At 31.7% G+C, this 21,069-nt stretch overlaps 1 protein-coding gene across 1 annotated transcript; it reads right to left on the bottom strand.

Annotated features, from left to right (window-relative positions):
• Positions 1-1,649: 1,649 nt before the first annotated feature.
• On the bottom strand, positions 1,650-2,411 carry LOC18044382 (protein SHOOT GRAVITROPISM 5). The gene has a single exon (XM_006436775.2). It carries the CDS (start codon positions 2,339-2,341, stop codon positions 1,862-1,864), a length of 480 nt encoding a protein of 159 aa, XP_006436838.1. The 5' UTR covers positions 2,342-2,411; the 3' UTR covers positions 1,650-1,861.
• Between the last annotated feature and the right edge of the window lie 18,658 nt (positions 2,412-21,069).

The raw sequence follows: 21,069 nt of genomic DNA, 5'->3' as shown, positions 1-21,069 counted from the left end.
AAGATTATTCAACAATAAGCACTAATTAAAAGTTGATTAAATTAAGACAGCGTCTATATAATCGGCATAAATATGTGTGTGGATATACACACACGCATAGATAACATATTTAAAATTAAGTTTGATAAAAGTAAGACATGTCACAGATATATGATGTTCAAAAGTGAAAAAAAGGAAATGCTTTTTTGGTGCTTGATTATTAGGTTTAATGAGTTGAGAAGATTCTAGCAGCTCGGGAAAAGAATGAATAAACCAATCAGGCTATAATAATTAATTTGATGATGAGGAATTTTTTTTTTTTCCTGTTTTCATTTTTTCTTCCCATGCTTAAGGCATATGTATTTATGCATACGTTGCTTTCAGGAGGGCCTTAGTGTTTGAAACTTGACGATACTTTGTGCCCCCACTAGATTATGTCTTGACCTTCAGAAAAGAATCAGGCTAGTGAGTGTATTATTGAAGCCAAGTCTTTGACAGATTAACAGCATTTGAGTAAAATGTCTGGAGGTTGCTGACAAATCAAGCTAATTATTAAGTTCCATTTTCTCGCGACATCTTGAAAGCGGTATCACTGTTAGCTGCTGCGTATTGATGCTAGCTTTTGTTTGATGAGACGAGAAGCTACAGTAGATATGATTTGTACGAGTCTTCTCAAATGTAGACGTCCGCGTGCACTTTATAAAGTGTAAACTCGATTGTGCCTTTTCAATATTGTATAAAATACTTATACGGTACTGTAAAAAATTATAAAAACCGTTTATAGTGCTATGAAAGAGTTAGTTCGCAATTTAATGATTTTATATATATATATTTATAGAACCTATCCGAATTAAACGCTTTTCTTTTTAGCCTGCGTTGGATCGCGAACAGAGACAGTGGGCGTTTGGTCTATGATAAGCAAAAGTTAAGAGGTTGAATACAAGTGGATACAGCTAAATATATCCTGTCTTGATTTTGATGAATTACTTGCTTTTTGTTCTGATTCATTTGCCTTTCTATCAATATCAAGGTTCCGAACTTGAGTATAGTGGCAATCAATGGTGTGTCAACTTTGACTCCTTTAAGGCCAAATCATATATTAACACCTGTGTGATTGTCTGAGTAAGTGGTGTAGTTAATTAAGGACAATTTTCCGGTGTGCACGTCTTGCTTGTAAGGCCTTCCAGTTAACTGAACTTTTGGCTGTGTCATAACTGCTGGGTTAATTTTTTCCAAGCCCACACAGTGCCTAGTACTTCTCGTGAATCAAATTATATCGCAGACACGGCTGCTAACTTGGCAACTTTTCCATATTGGTGAAAATTCAGTGAATCTGCTTGCTTTTAATTTCTTTATTGTTGTTTTTGACATTTGATTAATTTTCATGTACTTGAACTTTCCCAGAAACTAATATCTTAGTACCAATCATCATTTATACTTACGTACATCAAGGCTTGTCGCGCCGGCATGTGTTGTAATTATTAGGAGCAAAACTTTTATTTAAAAATGATCGGCAAGCTGCAGGAAAGAGGTTGATTTTGGAACTGAATTAATATTTCTTATTGTTATTTTTCGAATGAACACAGAATCAAACAAATACTTATAGCTACTAATATCAGCTTTAGAAACTCAAATAAAGATTCATTGTTTAACTGATTTCGTGTCAAGCACTGAAGCAACAGTATTTAATATTTGAGTGCGCAAGATACATGAGAGTGCTCAAAATGTCATCAACAAAAAGCTCAGCATCAATTGCTATAGCAGATTGATACATAATTTTCATATCGGAATTAATATTAAAAACAAAAGGGCATGCAAATGCATGACATTAAGCCACTTTTATTGTGTCCTTGCCATTTCAATGTTTGATTATTGATTGATTTCAAGGCCTAAACCTTTGCCTGCAAGACTGGCAAGTGATCTCCATGCACGTAGAATCAATCCGTCTGGTGGCTCTTTCCTTCATTCTCTCAGCTTTTTCAACCTCTTCTCTAGCCCTCTCCCACATTTGCTTCGCTCTTGTGAACTCCGATTGAGCCAACTCCATCTCCCTCTTTGTAAGCTCCCTCACCCTCTCCGCATAGGCCCTTTCAATAGCCGCCAGTCTTATTTGCTCCGCCGCCTGCCATTTGAGCGCATCGATGCAGCTCGTCTCATCACCAACGTCGCAGATTTGTCCGCTCAAAACCGTAGGCTGATGAATCTGATGGTGATGGATTGGCCTTACACTGATTGATAGTTGCAAGTCTAATGACGGCGCCACCACGTCGGATACCATTGATCGATATTTGGATGAAGAAGAAGCTGTCGGATGTCGAGTAGGCAACAGCTGCAATTCTTTCTGATGATGATCCTCTTCCATTGGAAATTAAAAAAGAAATTGATCCAACCAAGTGCAAGGAAACCTGAGTAGTGATGAATAATGAAGGAGAATGTATAGGGCGACACACACTTCTGCCCATATATATATATATATATACAGCTCATATACAACGTGAAATTACCACTACACCCATATTTCCCATGCAAAATCACCTAAGCTAAACCAACTTGAAGGCCAATAAAATGACCATTGCGACCTTCTTTTTCTTCATCCATGATACATGCTAGCTAGGCTAATTTACCACAGTAATATAATTCTTAATATGAAAAAAAAAATCAACAAACTTTCTTTCCACTTAATTATTAACCCAATTCTTCATCCCAAATTGATTTTATATTCCTCAATTAGATGGTAGAATGGTGTAATAAATAATTTCAAAAGATATACAAAAACAATCAGTTAATTGATTAGAGATACATTATTAAAAATAAAGGTCTACATAAATTAGCTTTTTGATTGATATACAAACATAAGTTTGCGGAACCTAGTAAATTAGCTTTATGTACGCACAATTCGCGTAATCTGGATATCTTGCCTTTGACTCATCGAATTTAATTTAAACAATATTTGGAAGAAAATTAATTAAATTAATTTTCCGCATTAAGTAATTTGGAGTATGATTAATATTGTTGTTCTGAGAGTGGTTACAAATAAAGAGTGCTTTGTTAAAATTATATTTAAGAGACTAAATTTCCTTCTGAAAGAGTAAAAGTAGGACCATAATCCTCTCTTGATTTAAATTTTATATCAAATCTATGGGTAATAGGAAATAATAAGAAACTAAAATAGAAATTGGTATAAATCCTATGGAACTAATAATAATGATTGCATATCATAAAATATTATAAAATTTATATGAAGAGATTGTATAGTATATCAAATATACTACATTCAGTTAATGTATATATTCATGTAATTTATAATTATATTTAATTAAAATATATATAACATACATACATTAATTAGATATATTATTCTAAAATTTCTCAAATTAGTTTTGTTTGTGTTTGGTTTGAAGCATTTGTTTTCTTTGTGTGTGTGGATATATAATTGCTAGTAGCGCCTTTTTCTTTCTTTTTGGGAAGATGAGGATTGAAGGATGCAGTGTGGGCGTGTAATAATTAGAGTCGCACGTGCGTTAAGGGTGTGGGGGTATTAAGAAAATTATAAGGAGCCTTTTGGTTCTAGGGATGGGATTGTTGCTTTATTGGTAGGGCCTAAGTTTGTCGGCCCTCGGTTGCAAAAAGCTCTTCGCTTTCTAACTCAGCACTCAGCAGCACACACACTCAAGCCAGACTGGCACGTGGGATTGCACACTGCTTTGCCTGACCACCATTGTGCAAACTGACTCTTCCACTTGGACCGTTCATCTATGGGACCCACTTCATCTTAGACGTTTCCTCTTCATCCTACGTGTGGGGGTCGGGTTTCCTGTGCACATGGCAGGTGTAATATAGGTGTGTCTTTGCAATTTGAATAAATATCTTACATGTACTTACCATTTTATAATTTTATGTTACCCGTATTAATAATAGTTTACAATTAAATAATAAGGTAAAAATCACATCAGAAATAATTTTTTTTTCTGCATTATTAAGCTGCACCATATAAAATTGAATGAATTGAAATAGATTATCATGTAAATGTAAGTATTCAAGTGTCTTAAATTTAATATTGTAACAAATTTGGTGTAATATGAAAGCGTAAACCTATGATCTAATATTTGACATTATTATTTGTATTAAATGAATATAATTTTTATTGATTATTAAAAATAAAAAAATCCCAATGTTAGTTCTTAGTTGTTTTTGCCTTTACTAACCACACAACGTCAACCATCTTTTTTTAGTATTCATTGAAATTAGTCAAATTTAATACTGTCAAGATTTTATTGTCAGATCTATAAAAATCTATACAATAAAATTTCATTCGTAATAAAAATAGGTGAACTTAAAAATTTTAATAAATTAAAATTTATGAATTGTGCCCAAGTTTGGACTTATGTTTTTTAGTTAAGCATGGACGAGCCGAGTTGCACTAAGTCAGACCCAAGCTTTTTTTTTTTTTTCCCCATCCCTAGTTCTTTGAAAATATATATTTGTTTTTAATTTATGAACATATCAATCTCTCACGTTTTTACAGAGAGGAATTGAAATTACTTTACCTATGTTTGCATTTTTGGCAATTTTTTAGCTGTATCTTACAAATATTAATATATTATGTTTTTAGATTGCCGACATCTTTACAACAGAATATCGCCTAATGATTTAAAGTATGAAAGTATATAATGTAGTGTTATATCACCTTTCGAATTAAGTTACAATAACAATTGTCTCAAGGACATTCGTTATTGTCCGAAGGGAATGATCGAGTGATTTTTAAGCAGCTTTATTTACCTAGTAAATTTATAATAACAACTTCACAAGTTTAAAGTTTCAATTATTAAGAGTTGCGTTGTATACTATAAATATCAAAACTATTACATATTATCATTTGACTTTGTGATATCTTGCAATATTGAAAAAATAAAGTTAGGGTGGTGATATTCCCCCTCTTTTTGCAAAACAATCCTAGTGATTAATCCACCCCGTAAAAAATTTAGGTCGTGCTTGCTTTCTTTTGTTTGGTTGGAATGAACTAAGTAGAAATTAATCTCCAAAAAATATCAATATCTGTTGTACTAAGGAATTCATATTCTTCTTTGAGAAGGTAGGAATTATGTTTCCATGACTTAAAAATATCCAAATTGTCATTTATAACCCTACAACATTTTCAAATTTCTCATTTTACTTTTGTTTAAAATTTAAAAACTGAACCCTAAAATGTTTCCTAGCTCGTAATATCTTTCTAACTAGTAGTCCCCTATTTGATTTCATCCCATTTTCACGCTCGTTGTCATTGATTCATCAGCTGCTGTCGTCGATTCATCATAATTTGTAGGTAAATTTTTTGATTTTATAGATTTATTTACTTATTGATATGTTGATTTTTTTTTAATTTTTTGAGTTTATGATTATGTTTGGTTACTAAGAAAACTATGGTTGAGTTATTTTTGTTTTATTTTTTTACTAAACTAAACTTGATTAATTAATTATGGTTGAGCTTTTCATAGCTCAGAATTCTCTGTGAGCGTGCTAGTAATTATATATTAATTTTATAATTATATTATAATATTAATATTATCATTGCACATGCGCGCGCACACACATAAAGATTTCCATGCATAGATGTTCAAACTTGGAGGTTTTTCATAGCAGCAAAATTACAAATATTTAACTGCTTTTCTCTCTTGATTTCTTTTTGTCCCTCATTTTGGCCTTTAATGTGGTTTTACTATTAATTCTATTATTTATTACTTTATTTAATTTTAATTTTTTGGTTCTACCATTTATTGTCTATAGTTTAACGGAGTTCAAGTTGGTATACAATCACAAAAGGGATCACAACTACCCACGAGATATTGTAAAGATTTTAGTGACTTCCTAAATTTAAATAATTTTAGCCTTATTGTTGTTTGGATGACTTATTTTAGGTCTAGTTTTGTCGATGTACTATTTTACCCTTACTGTTGTTTTTATGCACTCATTTTAAGTTTACTATTGTTTATGGAATTTAACTCATTTTAGACTTATTATTATTTTGATATACTCATTTTTGTCATGTTGATATTTTGATTTTTTTTTAATTGTCAAAATTTTGAAGCATTTATAATTTACAGGTTATGTTCTACTCAACCTATACTTAATCCTTGCTATTAATTAAGTTTTAAATATATCATGAATTTGTTTAGGATATTCTGACATAAGAAAAAATGGTTTATATAAGTTGAGGAAAGTTTAGTATTAACATTAAATTATATTTAATCACTAATATTGATAGTTTAGTATTTAAGGCAAAAGGTAAATTTGTCAAAAAAATTTTAATTCATTTTCCTATGAAATTTTATATTAAATTAAATAATGAAATTTAATTTCATTATTCTCCTCATCCCCTTTTTTCTCCCTTCCCTTCCATTTCTTTCTTCTCCTCTCCGCTCCTTTCCTTTCTTCAAACCAAACATTACCTTAATTGAATATGTTTTGCAAATCCACTACTTAAATACCACAAATAACCCTGTCCATTTAATATTTCTATTTTTTCCTTTTATTTTTTGAAATACTTTTATTGTTTTCCTTTAAATAAAAAAAGAGAAACAATTGTTTGTTTGAAATGCCATTACTAGAAAAACCTCTAGATGCTATATTGCATATAGTGGCAGATTCAAAAAACGATTTACTAAGGGCTAAGTTACATAACAATAAAATGTAAAAATTGAAATGTTATGGGTTTGTGAGTTTATGGAGTTATTTAGGTAGATTTAGTAGAGACTAAATTGAATAATTGTAAAACCATCCGTTTGGGTTATTGTGAGCTTTTATTATTATATATTTTTAACTAGAGTATGTATTTAAACATTTCCTAAAGTTTAAAAATTATACTGTGTTTATGAATTTATGGAGGCTCTTTTTATAAATTCTAATAGGGATTGTTTTGTTAGATTTACGAGGCTAATTAGAAACTCAATTAATTTTTTCTTCAAATTTGAAAGGAATTCTATCACACTGGGTTTGAGGAGGACTAGCAAAACCTATGGCAGTGCACTAGGGAAAGGAAAGGGCCAAGCTCTACAAGAATATCCACAGTAAGTGTACTGAACAAAGGGTTCCACAAGCACGCGATTAGTTTTCATTCAAAAGAAAAATGTATCCAATCCCCATTAAGGGCGCTTCAACCCCCACTTGTTATTGTTGGGTCCATCTCATTTGGGGGCTCAAAATCCCAAAGTCCAAAAAGGCTTACTTGATGTCCAATTAATATTAAATTTTGGACTTGGATGAAAATTGTCATGAAATTCGGCTTTAAAAGCAAGCTACAGCCCTAATTTGTGGAATCGCAAAAAGGACGAGTGGAAAGAAAAAGATGAGAGAGAAAAAAGATAGTGACTGGTTATTACAATTTAGGGGTAAGATTTTCAATCTTTAATTGGGTGATCAGAAGGCGAAATTAACTCTGTATTCTCCCAAATTTTGAGGGTAAGTTCCTACTATCGTCCTCTACAATCTTACTAGTCTTGATTATTATTTTATCCTCTCATTGGCTATTATTTGAGATGCCCACTTATTAGAGAGACAATTATTAAGCTGTTACTGTAAGCCAAGAATCAAGAATATTGAGATTCTTGATGTTGGTAGCCTCCAGTATTATTTAGAGAATAATTTGTACTGTAATCCCATTAATATAGTGGAAGATTATATCGGACAACGGTCTTGTGGTTTTTCCCACTTTGGGTTTTTCATATAAAAATTTGTGTCTCTTGTAGTTGGTTTTATTGCTTTGAATTTATTGGTTTATTTTTTTGCTTATTTACTTATGGTACACATTCTATTTTAATCACACAAATAGGAAAAACGTTTTGTTTCTGCCTAATTTGCAATTAGTTGTGGTAGTCCATTTCCCAACAGAATAATATCAGAGCTTCAGGTTTTGTGTTTTTATTACTTGTGTGGTTGAGATGGTGGAATCCTTGGCATGCATGATTAAATTAAAATCATAGAATTATGGTATTTGGAAGTCTAGAATTGAGGATTTGCTGTACATGAAAGACTTACATGAGCTCACTGAAGGCAAAGAAACCAAATCTACTGATTTAGATAATAAGAAATGAGCTTAATTAAACTAGAAGACCGTGGGTACTATTAGATCATAGATTGATCAGAGTGTGTACCACCATTGTTGTTGCTTAATTCTTTGCCTAACAGTTGAGAGACATTAATGGTGTTAGTGAATAATTCAGCGCCAAATGGGAAATTAACATTGAATATGGTTACAGATAGGCTGCGCAATAAAGAATTTAAAAGAAAGAGTGTTGAAGTTGTTCTCTCTGAGTCAGATGCACTTGTTTCAGAAAAGCAAGAAAGGCAGGGGAGAAGCCAAAGCAAAAATTCCCGCTAGCAAAACAATGATAACTCTGAGTCAGATGCACTTGTTTCAGAAAAGCAAGAAAGGCAGGGGAGAAGCCAAAGCAAAAATTCCCGCTAGCAAAACAATGATAACTCTAGAGGAAGATTTAAGTCGCAGAGGGGAAATATGAAGTGCTTTCATTGATAGAAAATGGGTCATGTTAAAAGTGAATGTAGATTGTGAAAAAGAGAACAGGCGAAAGAAAATGTTGCTCATAAAAATGACAAAGAGAATACTATAGCCATAATTATGGTGATTTGGGTATTGTTTATGATCAGAGTTCAGTAAATCTCACTTGCCATACCAGTGATTGGGTGATTGATTTGGGTGCTTCGTTTCATGTTACTGCACATCGTGATTACTTCATAGCCTATGTCAATGGTGATTATGGTCATGTTCGGATGAGAAATGAAGGGGCATGAAAGATTATATGCATATGAGATATTTGCTTGGAAACCAACGTTGGTTGTAAGTTGTTTCTTAAAGATGTCAGACATGTACCAGATATTTGCCTTAATTTAATTTCTACAAGCAAGCTTAATGATGATGATTATATTAACCAATTTGGTGAAGGAAAACGCAAGCTCACCAAAGGTACTCTTTAGTGTTAGCTAAGGGGAGGAAAGTAAACACTCTATGTGTTAAAAGCCAATATTAATAAAGAAGATGTGATTGTGGCTGTAAAAGATTCTAATATTGGGATATGACATAAACAATTTGGTTACATTGGTGAGAAAGAGTTGGAAACTCTTGTCAGAAAAAGATTTCTACTCAACTTTGCAAGTATGTCCCTCAAGACTTGTGTTTATTGCTTAACTGGAAAGACCCATAAAGTAACTTTTAAAAGTTTTTCTCCATCTAGAATGTCATAAATATTTGATTTCATTCACACTGATGTTTGCATGATGCAAAGTAGATCAATAGGAGATGTACTTTATTTTGTGACTTTTATTGATGATTGATCTAGAAAAGTGTGGGTTTTGCTTTGAAATCTAAATACAAAGTGCTTGGTATGTTTAAGTTCTTCTATGCTTATGTTGAGAGAGAGACAAAAAAAAAATGTGTTAGAACAGATAATGGTGGTGAGTACAGAGGGCCATTTGAGCAGTATTGTAGATCCCATGGAATAAGACTTGAAAAGGCTATACTAAAGACCCTATAGTAGAATGGTGTTGCAGAAAGGATGAATAAAATAATTGAAGAAAGGGTTAGGTGTATGCTTTTTTATGCCAAGCTTCCCAAATCTTTTTGGGCAGAGGCTATGAGTACTGTAATTGACTTGATTAACCTTTATCCTTAAGCTCTATTAGATGGCAATGTACCTGAGAGAGTTTGGACTGAGAAAGATGTTTTTTATAAATACTTAAGAGTGTTTGGTTGCAGAGCATATGTTCACATTCATAAAGATGAAAAATCGAAACTTGATGATAAAGGCAAGGAATGCATTTTCTCATACTATGGGCATGAAGAATTTGGATACAGATTATGGGATCCAGTGGCAAGAAAATTGATTAGGAGTAAAAGTGTTATGTTTTTTGAAGATCAAATAATTGGTAATGCAGAGAAGAATAATGAATCTCAGTCATCTCAAGAGATTCCTATTATTCTAACTTCAATTTCTCCACCTGCAGTTCATGATAATCATGGGAAAGCTGGAGAGGATAATAATGATGGTCCAACAGAACCAATTGACCAAGCACCTCTAGAACCACCTGCTCCACTAGTTGAGCCAAAATTGAGAAGATCCACTAGAGAACGGTAACCTTCCACATGAGTATGTGATGCTTACAAATGAAGGGAAGCTAGAATGTTTGTAAGAAGCCATGTCTCACCAATATAAAAATGAGTGGGTTAGTTATGCAAGAGGAGATGAAATCCTTGAATGAGAACCACACTTATGACTTAGTAAAGCTTCCTAAGGGAAAAAGGACACTGAAGAACAAATGAGTTTATAGGTTGAAGACTGAAAATAACTCAATAACTCACAATAGCGGTACAAGGCTAGATTGGTTGTAAAGGGTTTTGGTTATGAGAAATGTGTTGATTTTGAAGAAATATTTTCTTCTGTGGTGAAGATGTCTTCTAACCGAGTTGTTCTGAGTTTAGCAGTTAGCTTGAATTTAGAGATTGAATAGCTTGATGTAAGAACAACTTTCTTGCATGGTGACTTAGAGAAGGAAATATACATGGAGCAACTTGAAAGGTTCAGTGTCAAAAGAAAATAAGAACTTGTGTGCAAGTTGAAGAATAATTTTTATCAGCTGAAACTAGCACCAAGGCAATGGTACAAGAAGTTTGATTCTTTCATGAAAAATCATGGTTTTAGCAAGACTTTGTGCGACCATTGTATTTTTATGAAGAAGTTTGGTGATAATGATTTTATTATTATTCTGCTTTATGTGGATGACATGTTGATTGTTGGGCATGATGCTAGTAGGATTGACAATCTCAAGAGAGAGCTTAGCAAGTCTTTTATAATGAAGGACTTGGACCAACAAAACAGATTCCTGGCATGAAGATTTTCGGCCATAGAAAAGTTGAGAAGTTATGGTTATCTCAAGAAGCATATGTTGAAAGGGTTCTTGAAATATTTAACATGAGTAAGGCAAAATCTGTTTGTTCTCCACTTGTAGTTCATTTCAAGCTTAGTTGCAAGTATTGTCCTATAAGTGAGAAAGAGAAGCAAAAGATGAAAGGAGTTTCTTATGCTTCAGCAGTTGGAAATTTGATGAATGATATAGTTTGTACAAGACCAGATATTGCTCACGCAGTTGGTGTAGTCAGCCAGTTTCTCTCCAATCCAGGCAAAGATCACTTGGCAGCGATAAAGTGGTTTCTCAAATACCTCAGAGGCACTTCCAAGGCATGTTTATGTTTTGGTAGTGATAAACATGTATTACAAGTGTGCACAGATGTAGATATGACAATGGATGTTGATTTCAGAAAGTTTCTATTAGGATATTTGTTTACCTTTGTAGGGGGAGCAGTCTCATGGCAGTCCAGACTTCAGCAGTGTATTGCCATGTTTACTATTGAAGAAGAGTATATTGCAATCACTGAAGGTTGTAAATAAACATTGTGGAAGAAAAATTTCTTACAAGAGTTGGGTGTGAAGTAAGACAACTTTTTTGTGTACCGTGATAGTCAGAGTGCCATTCACTTGGTAAAGAATTCGACATACCATTCGAAATCTAAGCATATTAATGTGAGATATCATTGGATACGAGACGTGCTTGAGAAGAAATTATTGCAGCTTAAGAAGAAATTATTGCAGCTTAAGAAGATACACACAATGGAGAATTGGTCAGATATGATGACAAAGCCATTGCCCAAAGAGAAGCTGAAAAACAGTATACAGAAAGTGGGCTTGGCGGTATCCCTCAAATGATCTGGAGGGTTGTTGAGTTTATCTCATTTGGGGCCCAAAAGCCCAAAGATAAAAAAGGCTTGCTTGATGTGCAATTAATATTAAGCTTTGAACTTGGATGAAAATTGCCATGTAATTTGGTTTTAAAAGCAAGTGTAGCCTATTTGGAATCGCAAAAAGGATGAGTGGACAAAAAAAAGGAGAGAGAGAAAGACAGCGGCTGGTTATTATAATTTAGGGGTAAAATTTTCAATCTTTAATTAGGCGATCAGAAGGCGAAATTAACTTCGTTTTCTCCCAAATTTTGAGGGTAAGTTCCTGGCATTGTCCTCTACAATCCTACTGATCTTGATTTTTATTTTATCTTCTCATTGGCTATTATTTGAGATACTTACTTGTTAGAGAGATAACTATTAAGCTGTTACTGTAAGCCAATAATATTAAAATTCTTCATGTTGGTAGCTTCTAGTATTATCTAGAGAAGGATTTGTGTTGTAATCTCATTAATATAGTGGAAGATTATATCGGACAAATGTCCTGTAGTTTTTCTTACTTTGGATTTTCCACGTAAAAATATGTCTCTTGTGGTTGATTTTATTGCTTTGGATTTATTGGTTTATTTTTCTGCCTTTGAATCACCGCTGCTTTATCCGACTGCAATCTCGAGAACTCTTCTTTTAATTAAGCAAATGAAACTTTGCCCGAGCAAGGAAATGGTTTGACCGAGGGTGATAACAGAGTCATCGTCTCGTGCTTTGTCTTTTGCACAACTTTGAGGTCTTTTAGGTAGGTATCGTTTAAATTCCATAATGGCACACATCTATTTTTAGTGGTCAATCTAGTTTATTATAAAACACAGTTTTAAGGTTTGTAAATGTGTATCTTGTTGATAATTGTTTATCTTATGAAGTGGATTGAACCCACAAATTAGTATCGTTTGCCTGGAAGATGGATTCAAATTGATTTATGACTTTTCTAGTTGTTTGATTTGGTCTACTTTCCATTCCAGCTAATTTAATTTATCATTTGGTACCTTTTGAAATTTAATATGAGTAATTTGTTCATTAGCTTTGATTGTTTGATCTTTACTTTCTAATGAAATCTCTACAGTTTATACATATAACCGCTGTAAGCCAGGGTTGTTTGTTTATCACATAAGACTCAACAATTACTCGTATGCTGCCTCATAACAAATTTCGCATTAGATTTAATTTCTAGGGTTATTATTGTTGCACTACTTTAAGAATTGCAAGGTATCAAATGACTATAATAAATATTGTTTCCTATAATTTTATTAATATAATTATGTAAAATCTTTCATTTACTATTTTTTTGTTAAAATAGTTGGTTGACCAATTAGTTAACTTGTAAAATATCAATTTTACCTTTTATGGTAAAATACACAAATAGAGGTATCAAATAGTAGATTAAGACTTATGTTACGCCCTTAAATTGTTAAGTAATAAATTTAACCATGAATTTATGAATAACCCTAAAGTTGTGAATTGATAAAAATACTCCTGGCTATTTTTATTAAGAAAAAAACACACAATATATTCTGGAAAAAATAAACACTTAAATCTTATCTATAGAATCAACACTTCTATTTTAAGTTCTTTTTTTAGAATAGATTATTCTGCGGGTATTTTTTGAACTCATTACTTTTATAGTTGTAATAAATCTTGGATTTTTGATAAATTCATGATTAAAACTATTATTTAACAATTTAAGTGCATAAAATCATTTTATATCTATTATTCGATATCTTTATTTGTGTATTTTACCATATATGATAAAATTAGTATTTTACCAATCAATTGGTCAACTAACTGTCCTATCAAAAAAGTAGTAAAATAAAAGGTTTTACAAAATTATAATATTAAAAATGATACAGAATAATTCTTCTTGTAGTCATTTAATATTTACAAATTTTGAAGTATTAAAATGATAATAATCCTAATTTTTATCAATCTCATGAAAATGTCATCTTGATCTAGACATATGAGTTTCTTTGTAGCTACGTGGAATTGAATTATTTTCAGTTAATTGATTACTATTCCATTTTAGCAGTAATTGATTTATCCAAGTAATTGGTTCAATCTAGTCTACTGGTCAAGCATTATAGTGTCTATACATACAGAAATTTGTTAACAAGCATTTGTGGTTGAAGATTTCCAATTTATAGTAAAATCTACTTGGCATACGCTATTGGTAGTGCTTTCTAGATATATGATATATGCCTTAGTGTATTGCTATCTTTCAAACTAAAACAGGTATGCATTCTTTTTATGCCTTAGCTTCTTCTCCAAAAGAAATGATGTTTGATAGATGTTCAGAATATTTTATTAGTGTTCTCTATAGATGTTCAGAACATTGTATAAAAATTTTATATCGTAATAGTTTTTATTATAATGAGATAGAAATCAACATGTTATAGATGTAAGTTCTGATTATGCACATGTTTACTATTTCCTAGTTTTTCATATATTGCAATGGCACAACAGTCAAGGAGATTGACTTGAACATTGAGGTACCAAGATGCTCGGGGAGGATATCCGAATTCTGCAAAGATTAAGAAGAGATTGAGTTACCAATTTGTTCAAGCAACGATCAATTTTGCTCAGTCAAGGCTCAAGATTTACAAAAATGTTCTCAGCAATGGACTTGTCCTGTTTCCCGGAACATAAATAATTGAAGAAGGGGGTAAGAAGTTTGTTTATGATCTTTTGCCTTATAAACCATAAGTTCTTCTCTACTAGGAATGGCAATGGGAAGGGTAGGGGAGGGGATTGATATTCTCATACCGATCCTCAATATTTTGCATATGTCTCTATCCCCTCCCCGTATCCATTAGAATTGCTTGAAGAGATCCCCATCCCCTCCTCAAATAAGAAAAGGGGATTCCAAGGGCCCCTAATCTCAAAAAATCCTAAATAATCAATATTTTTTTAGTTCCCAAATTTGGTTTAATCTATTAAAATAAAAAATTTAAATAAAAATAAAGTTTTATAAAATATCTCAATAAAGTTTGGATGTTATTACTTTGACTTTTGCTTTAGTTTTTGTTTTATTAGATAAAAGTTTAAAAAAAAAAAATTGGCCCAAGGCCTTTTGAATAAAACCTGGTCAAATAGTAATTCAAAATTATAATTTGTTAACTGGGCCAAAAATTTTCATAATATATTTCTATAAATATTTTGATATTTTTTATTTATACTAATATTTAATATTTTATAATTTATTCATTACTATTTCTAAAAATTAAAATTAAAATTAAAATCAAAATTGGAAAATAGGGAATTTGGGAGGGGAGGGGATTCGAGCTCATGTTTGTCCCTTTCCTGAATAAAATAATGGGTATAAAATTGTTTTCAAACCCTCCCCAAAAGGGGAAAATTCCTAAGGGGCCCTGTCCCCATGAGAAGTTTTGTCATTCCTATTCTTTACACATTTGTAACAATTTATATTTTGTGTAGAAAGCTATCAATTGTTTTCTCGAATGTGATGACTATTGGATCTTTAATATAAAGTTAGTCTTATATGTGAATAATTATGTTGCGAACTACCATACAAGGTTAAACCTAATTAAAAATGATCTATTAAGGATTTTTGTAATTTCATCTTTAATATATCAAATAGGGTATGGGCCTTTAATGTGTAGAAACTTAAGGGTAATTTTTATTTTTATGACAGGCTAAAATAGAAATACCAAAAGATAACTCGAAAATTGTTTATATAAGTGGTTATGGTCTCCAAGTCACATGTAACATTATATATATTTTTTAATATCCCATAATCAAATAGAGTGCAGAGAGAAGGTTAAATTTTTTTTCTAGGAAAACATATTGATTTAGAAGATAAAGTGAACGGCTCCTATAAGCGATTGTTCAGTAATGAATTTAGGTATTCTTCTATACATTTCATTATTGATTCTTGATGATACAAAATGAATGTTCTTGGATTCTAGATGATGATTTTCACAAAAGGATTATTTTTTAATAATTGGTATAAAAGCCTCTTCATGTTGAATCATTATGAATTGAACAATTGGTGATTGTTTTATAGAATAAAGGGTTACAAAATTTTAGTGATTCAGTTTTGAAGATTTGAGAAATTCGATTTCTAAGATTTGTAGCTGACGATTGCTACGACCTTAACCTGGAAAATGGCAGTTCTAGAAAGCAAGGAGGTGGTAGCAACTTGAGTAAAAGTACGGCTATTAAGAAAGGAAAAAAGGGAATGGGTTTCGGTCGGACAAGGCACGTCATTGGGCCACAATTTAGAAAGCAGCGTTTGAAGAGAAGAGGCTAGTTTAGGATCCGGGTTGGGTTGACCAATCTGATCCAGCCCTGACCTAGTCAACAATTGATCATTGACCATTGACTCTAACAAATTCTTTTTTTAATTCAAATATTGGAATATTTATATATATTTTTAGATGAATTAATTGAAGTGACATGTTGCTAAAATAACCTCTCTTGTGGAAATTAATTTGTTTTGGAATATAAATGGTTGTTTGTATGTAATTTATATGAATACTGATAAGTCCAAAGGAAGGTCCATATTTAACAGAACTGTAGGTGCACCTGTAGTAATAAATGTGTGATTATTATTTGATTTTACACTATACTAAAAAATGCATCTTTATGATAAAAAATTTATGATACATATCGATTTGCCATGGTAGTATCATCATACTAATATATTTTTGTCAAGCTATTATGACATTTTTGTGACTCGTATATTTATGTCATTTATTATTGTTAGAAACATGTCATGTTCAATTTTTATTTTTTTAGTCATTTATAAAACATAACAAGCATCAGTCATGGGTTTAATCGACATTGGTTTAAAATTGATTTATTTATTTTTTAATATCCCTAAAATCTTTTTATTTGCAAAATTCCAATTAACCAAATACTTTTATTTTTGTAATTATTAAAAAAAAAAGCTGGTGTCATTCAAGTGTTATGCTTTTAAAGACAGAAAGTTTCAACACTTTAAAAATTTTACATTTCATTTTGTTGTCTTCTTATATATTTGGGATGAACAACTTTTTCTCACTTGCATATAGGGATAGCAATTTGGGTCAGGATTCATTTATTCGATTTAATTTGATGTGAATTAAGTGGATTTGGATTTGAAAAAAATAATTTATTAATAAATGGGTGAATTCGATTTGATTCGCTAATTAAACAAATCAAGTGTGAGTTTGAGGACATTGATTTGTTTATTCATTTACGATTCATTTAAGATATAGGTCATAAAAGAAAGAATTTGATTCATTCATTTAAAATTCGTTTATTATTTGTTTAATTAAATTACTTCTTTATCCTTAAATATATATGAAAAAATTTTAAAGTTTGCAGACTTATGTAGTAATTATAAATGATAACAAGTTTGTGTTTTGTAGGATGTTAAATTTGTGGTTTTTTATATTTTATTTTGCTTAATTTTTTTATTAATTATATTTTGTAAATGAATTCGTATTCAATTTGATTCGTTCATTAATTTTACTAAATGAATTAAACAAATCAACCAAATATTCGTTTAATAATCCAATCGAATTTGAATACTGAGATTTCATTTTGTTTAATGAACTAATCAAATTTGAATCTCCTGTGCAGCACTCTCTTAGTTACTGAAGCACTTTCATAGACAACTGCTGCTTACCAAACTAGTCAAATGTAGATTAGCGTTTGATTACTACACCAAGATTTACAGGGTGATATTTTTTCCAAAGATGAAATGTTAATAGAGTGTCCAGTGTCTTGAGATGTGGTTTATTTTTATTTGAATTTGTTTTTGTTTTTGAGACTTATATGAGCTTATTTTGTTTGTTTGTTTGTTGTTTCCTAATTCAACTACGACCCATAGTAATATTATTGTCAAAATCAATTCTATTCTTACACTGAATGACTTTAACTTCATGTCAAGGAGGATAACCTTTTAATAGTTCTAACAATCATGGATCTTGCCTTTACTTTCAACGTTAATTGTCCCTCACTTCTTACGGATGAGAGTATATCTGATGACAAGAAGGATACATAAAAGTGGGAGAAATGAAACTGAATGTGTATGATGATCGTGAAGAAAGTCATTCTGGAGCATTTAAGGGTTCTATGTCTGACAAGATAATTGTAGTTAAGGAATTCCCCGCAGACACTGTAAAAAGATTTTTCAAGAACGAAAATGTTAAAATAGGTTCGCTTTTAACAAGTCTAATTTTAATGAGATATAAGGGCTAAAGTAATATCAAAGAGTACATTATGGAGATGTCTCATTTTGCTTCCAATTGCGAACATTTAAGCTCAAATTTTTTGAGGACTTGCTGGTACATTTGGTTTTAGGATTCTTGCCAACACAATTTAACTAGTTTAAGGTGAGCTATAACTGTTAGAAATAGACTTGGTCTCTGAATGAATTCATATCACACTGCGTTCAGGAAAGGCTGAAACAAGATGAGACATAAAGTGCTTCATTAGCCTCAACTTCTAAGGACAAAGACAAGGGAAATAAACAGAAGAGGAATAAGGAAGCTGTAAATACAACAATGCAAAGAAACATCAAAAGAGACTGAGTGGTTCAGAAAGCATTTGTTATTTCTTTTGTAGAGCCAAAGGGCATAAAAAAAAGCATTACACCAAGTATCACCATGGCGTACTAAGAAAAAGTATGCTTCTTAATTTGGTTTACTCAGAGGTTAGTTTAACTTGGGTACTTAGATGCACGTGGTAAATATATTTTGGTGCAAGAATCCGCACCAGTGTGTCTAACTGTCTATACTGGGTTACTTGAATTGTTGAAAGCCAAGTGATGGTAAAACACACATCCATGTTGGCAATGGCAAGCAGTTGAAGTTGAAGTAATAGAAAATTTGGATTATTATTAAAGACTGGATTGTATTTAGATCTTGATAAAAAATTTATTGCATCGTCTTTTAGACAAAATTTGATTTTTATTTCTACTTTTACATAAATCTAGTTTTTCTTGTTTATTTAGGAATGAAAAATTTTGTTTGTTTCATAATTCAAAATTAATTGGCTTTGGTTCTTTGTGAGGTTATGGTAATATTTATTTACTTGATACAATTACTTCATTTTATAAATACCTGGAATTGAGTACAGAAGATATAAAGAGAAAATTAACCAATAAAATTTTGGCTGTTACAAAAGATTAGGTTATATCTCTAAATGGAAAAAAGAGAGATTTGTGTTAGATGAAATTCTAGACCTCTTAGATTTTATAGATTTTTTTATGTTTATTTAATTGTATAAAAGGAAAACAAACTAATAAAAAGAGATTTGAAGCCAACAAGACTTTGGAAGTCTTGGAACTCATACATATGGGTATTTGTGGGCCATTTCCTATAGTTACTTGGAATAATCAATAGTATTTTGTAACATTCATAGATGATTTTTTTTAGATATAGCTTCGTATATATCCTCCATGAAAAGTTATAGTTGTTGGATATGTTCAAAAATTAAAAGACTAAAGTTGAGAACCAACGTCTCGTACTATTTGCAAAAAGGTCAAATTTGGTCGTCATAGTGACTATTATGGTAGATATGAGAGTTCACGAACAACGTCTAGAACTATTTTGCTAAGTTTTTAGAGGAATGTTGTATCATCTTGCAGTATTTTACGCCACGTTCATCTAATATGAATGGTGTTGTTGAAAGACAAAACGGGACACTTAAGGATATGACGAGGAGTATGATTTGTCATTCTACTTTTCTAGGTTCACTCTAAGGAGAAGCGTTTAAGATTGCAACATATATCTTTAACAAGGTTCTAACTAAAGCAACTCTCATAACCCCTTACAAACTTTGGATGATTAGCAAGAAGCTTAGCCTAAAACACTTGCAAGTTTGTGGATGTCCAGCTAAGATGACGCTAGATATTTGGACTTAAGTATGATAAATTACTATTTTATTGGATACTATGAAAGATTCAGGAGATACAAGTTTTATGATCCCATGACTGAGTCGATTTTCAAGTTGAGAAATGCCAGATTTGTTGAGGACGTTGAGTTTGCGAGGGAAATATAGTTAGAGACTTTGTCTTTCAAGAGGAATATGTTGATATTTTCATAGGTGTTATTACATTAATCGGGATCTCTTTCCTAACTTTGTTTAAGACACAACAAAAGAAGACAATATTGGAAAACTCTCTGTTTAAGAAATTATTTGAGAAAAACAAATTCTACCATCTCAAGAATCTATGTCTTTAAACAATCAATTGATTATTTTCTAACAATGACAAGTATGGATATATCATTACGGAGGGAATGGAAATCTTATTGGGAAATTATGTGGCAGCAGTCGGGAGGTGGTTCATAAAGTTACAGTTGATCTTCCAAAGAAGCACGGAAGAGCTGATCAATCAGCCCTCAGATTTTCTCATCTTCAAATCGAGAAATGCCAAAATTATCTTAGGGAGGTCGTAGAGCTTGCCACAAAGAATTTTATAAATTCCTGCAACTCGCCAACCAGCCAGGCAAATGTTGGTTTATACTCAGCTGCATCTGCCGAATTTAGAATAGAACTAAATAGTTACAACTTACAATCATACCATAGAGCTTCGTCTGATGCAATATCCAATATGAATTTTTTGAAAGAAAAGTTTGTGTTTGGTGTAGATTGATACTATAAAGCCACTAGAAATGAGAGCCATTTGTTGTATGGATATAAATCGGTATGAATTGATACGTAGTGTGACAAATGACATTGTCATAAAGCACTTAATAAAAAGCAAGAAGTTGACACCAGTAATTTTGAAGATTCAGCTACTGCTTCTAAGCTATTTGTTGAGCATCACAAGCTGTTTGGCTGCTCAGAGGAGATAGTCACCAACAAATCACAAGGGTCTCAATTCTCTGCAAGGGATTTGGTGTCGTTCTCTTTTTTACATTGATCCTTTCATTCTAATAATTGATATTGCTAGTTAGTTTGTATCTTGTCAGATGTTGACGAAATATTAAAAAAGAAAAAAAATTTAGTTTACAACCTAATTTAATTATGTATTATGGTGAATACAATACAAAGCTAACTATGATATTGTATAATCCTATCCAATTCAATTATGTCTAGCGTCCAATTATGCCTAAAAGTTTAATTGAAGGTTTTTTTTTTTTTTCGAAAGTATTTTCAAGGGTGTATTTCACTGCCAATTAGAAGGACCACGCGCTCTTTCCACGCGTGTACGTACTTCCATCTCTTTCCACGTCATTTTCCCGCTCTTTCTCCCAAAGGATGGGGGTTTTTAATTAAATACCCTTTAATAGTTTTAAAATTATTTAAATACCCCCTCCCTTTTTGGTTTTCATGGATACCCTAAC

This window comes from Citrus clementina, unplaced genomic scaffold (genome assembly GCF_000493195.1).
Source record: "Citrus clementina cultivar Clemenules unplaced genomic scaffold, Citrus_clementina_v1.0 scaffold_4, whole genome shotgun sequence".
Classification (NCBI taxonomy): domain Eukaryota; kingdom Viridiplantae; phylum Streptophyta; class Magnoliopsida; order Sapindales; family Rutaceae; genus Citrus; species Citrus x clementina.
Note: the sequence above shows the minus strand (reverse complement) of the source record. Positions and strands in the feature narration are given on the sequence as shown.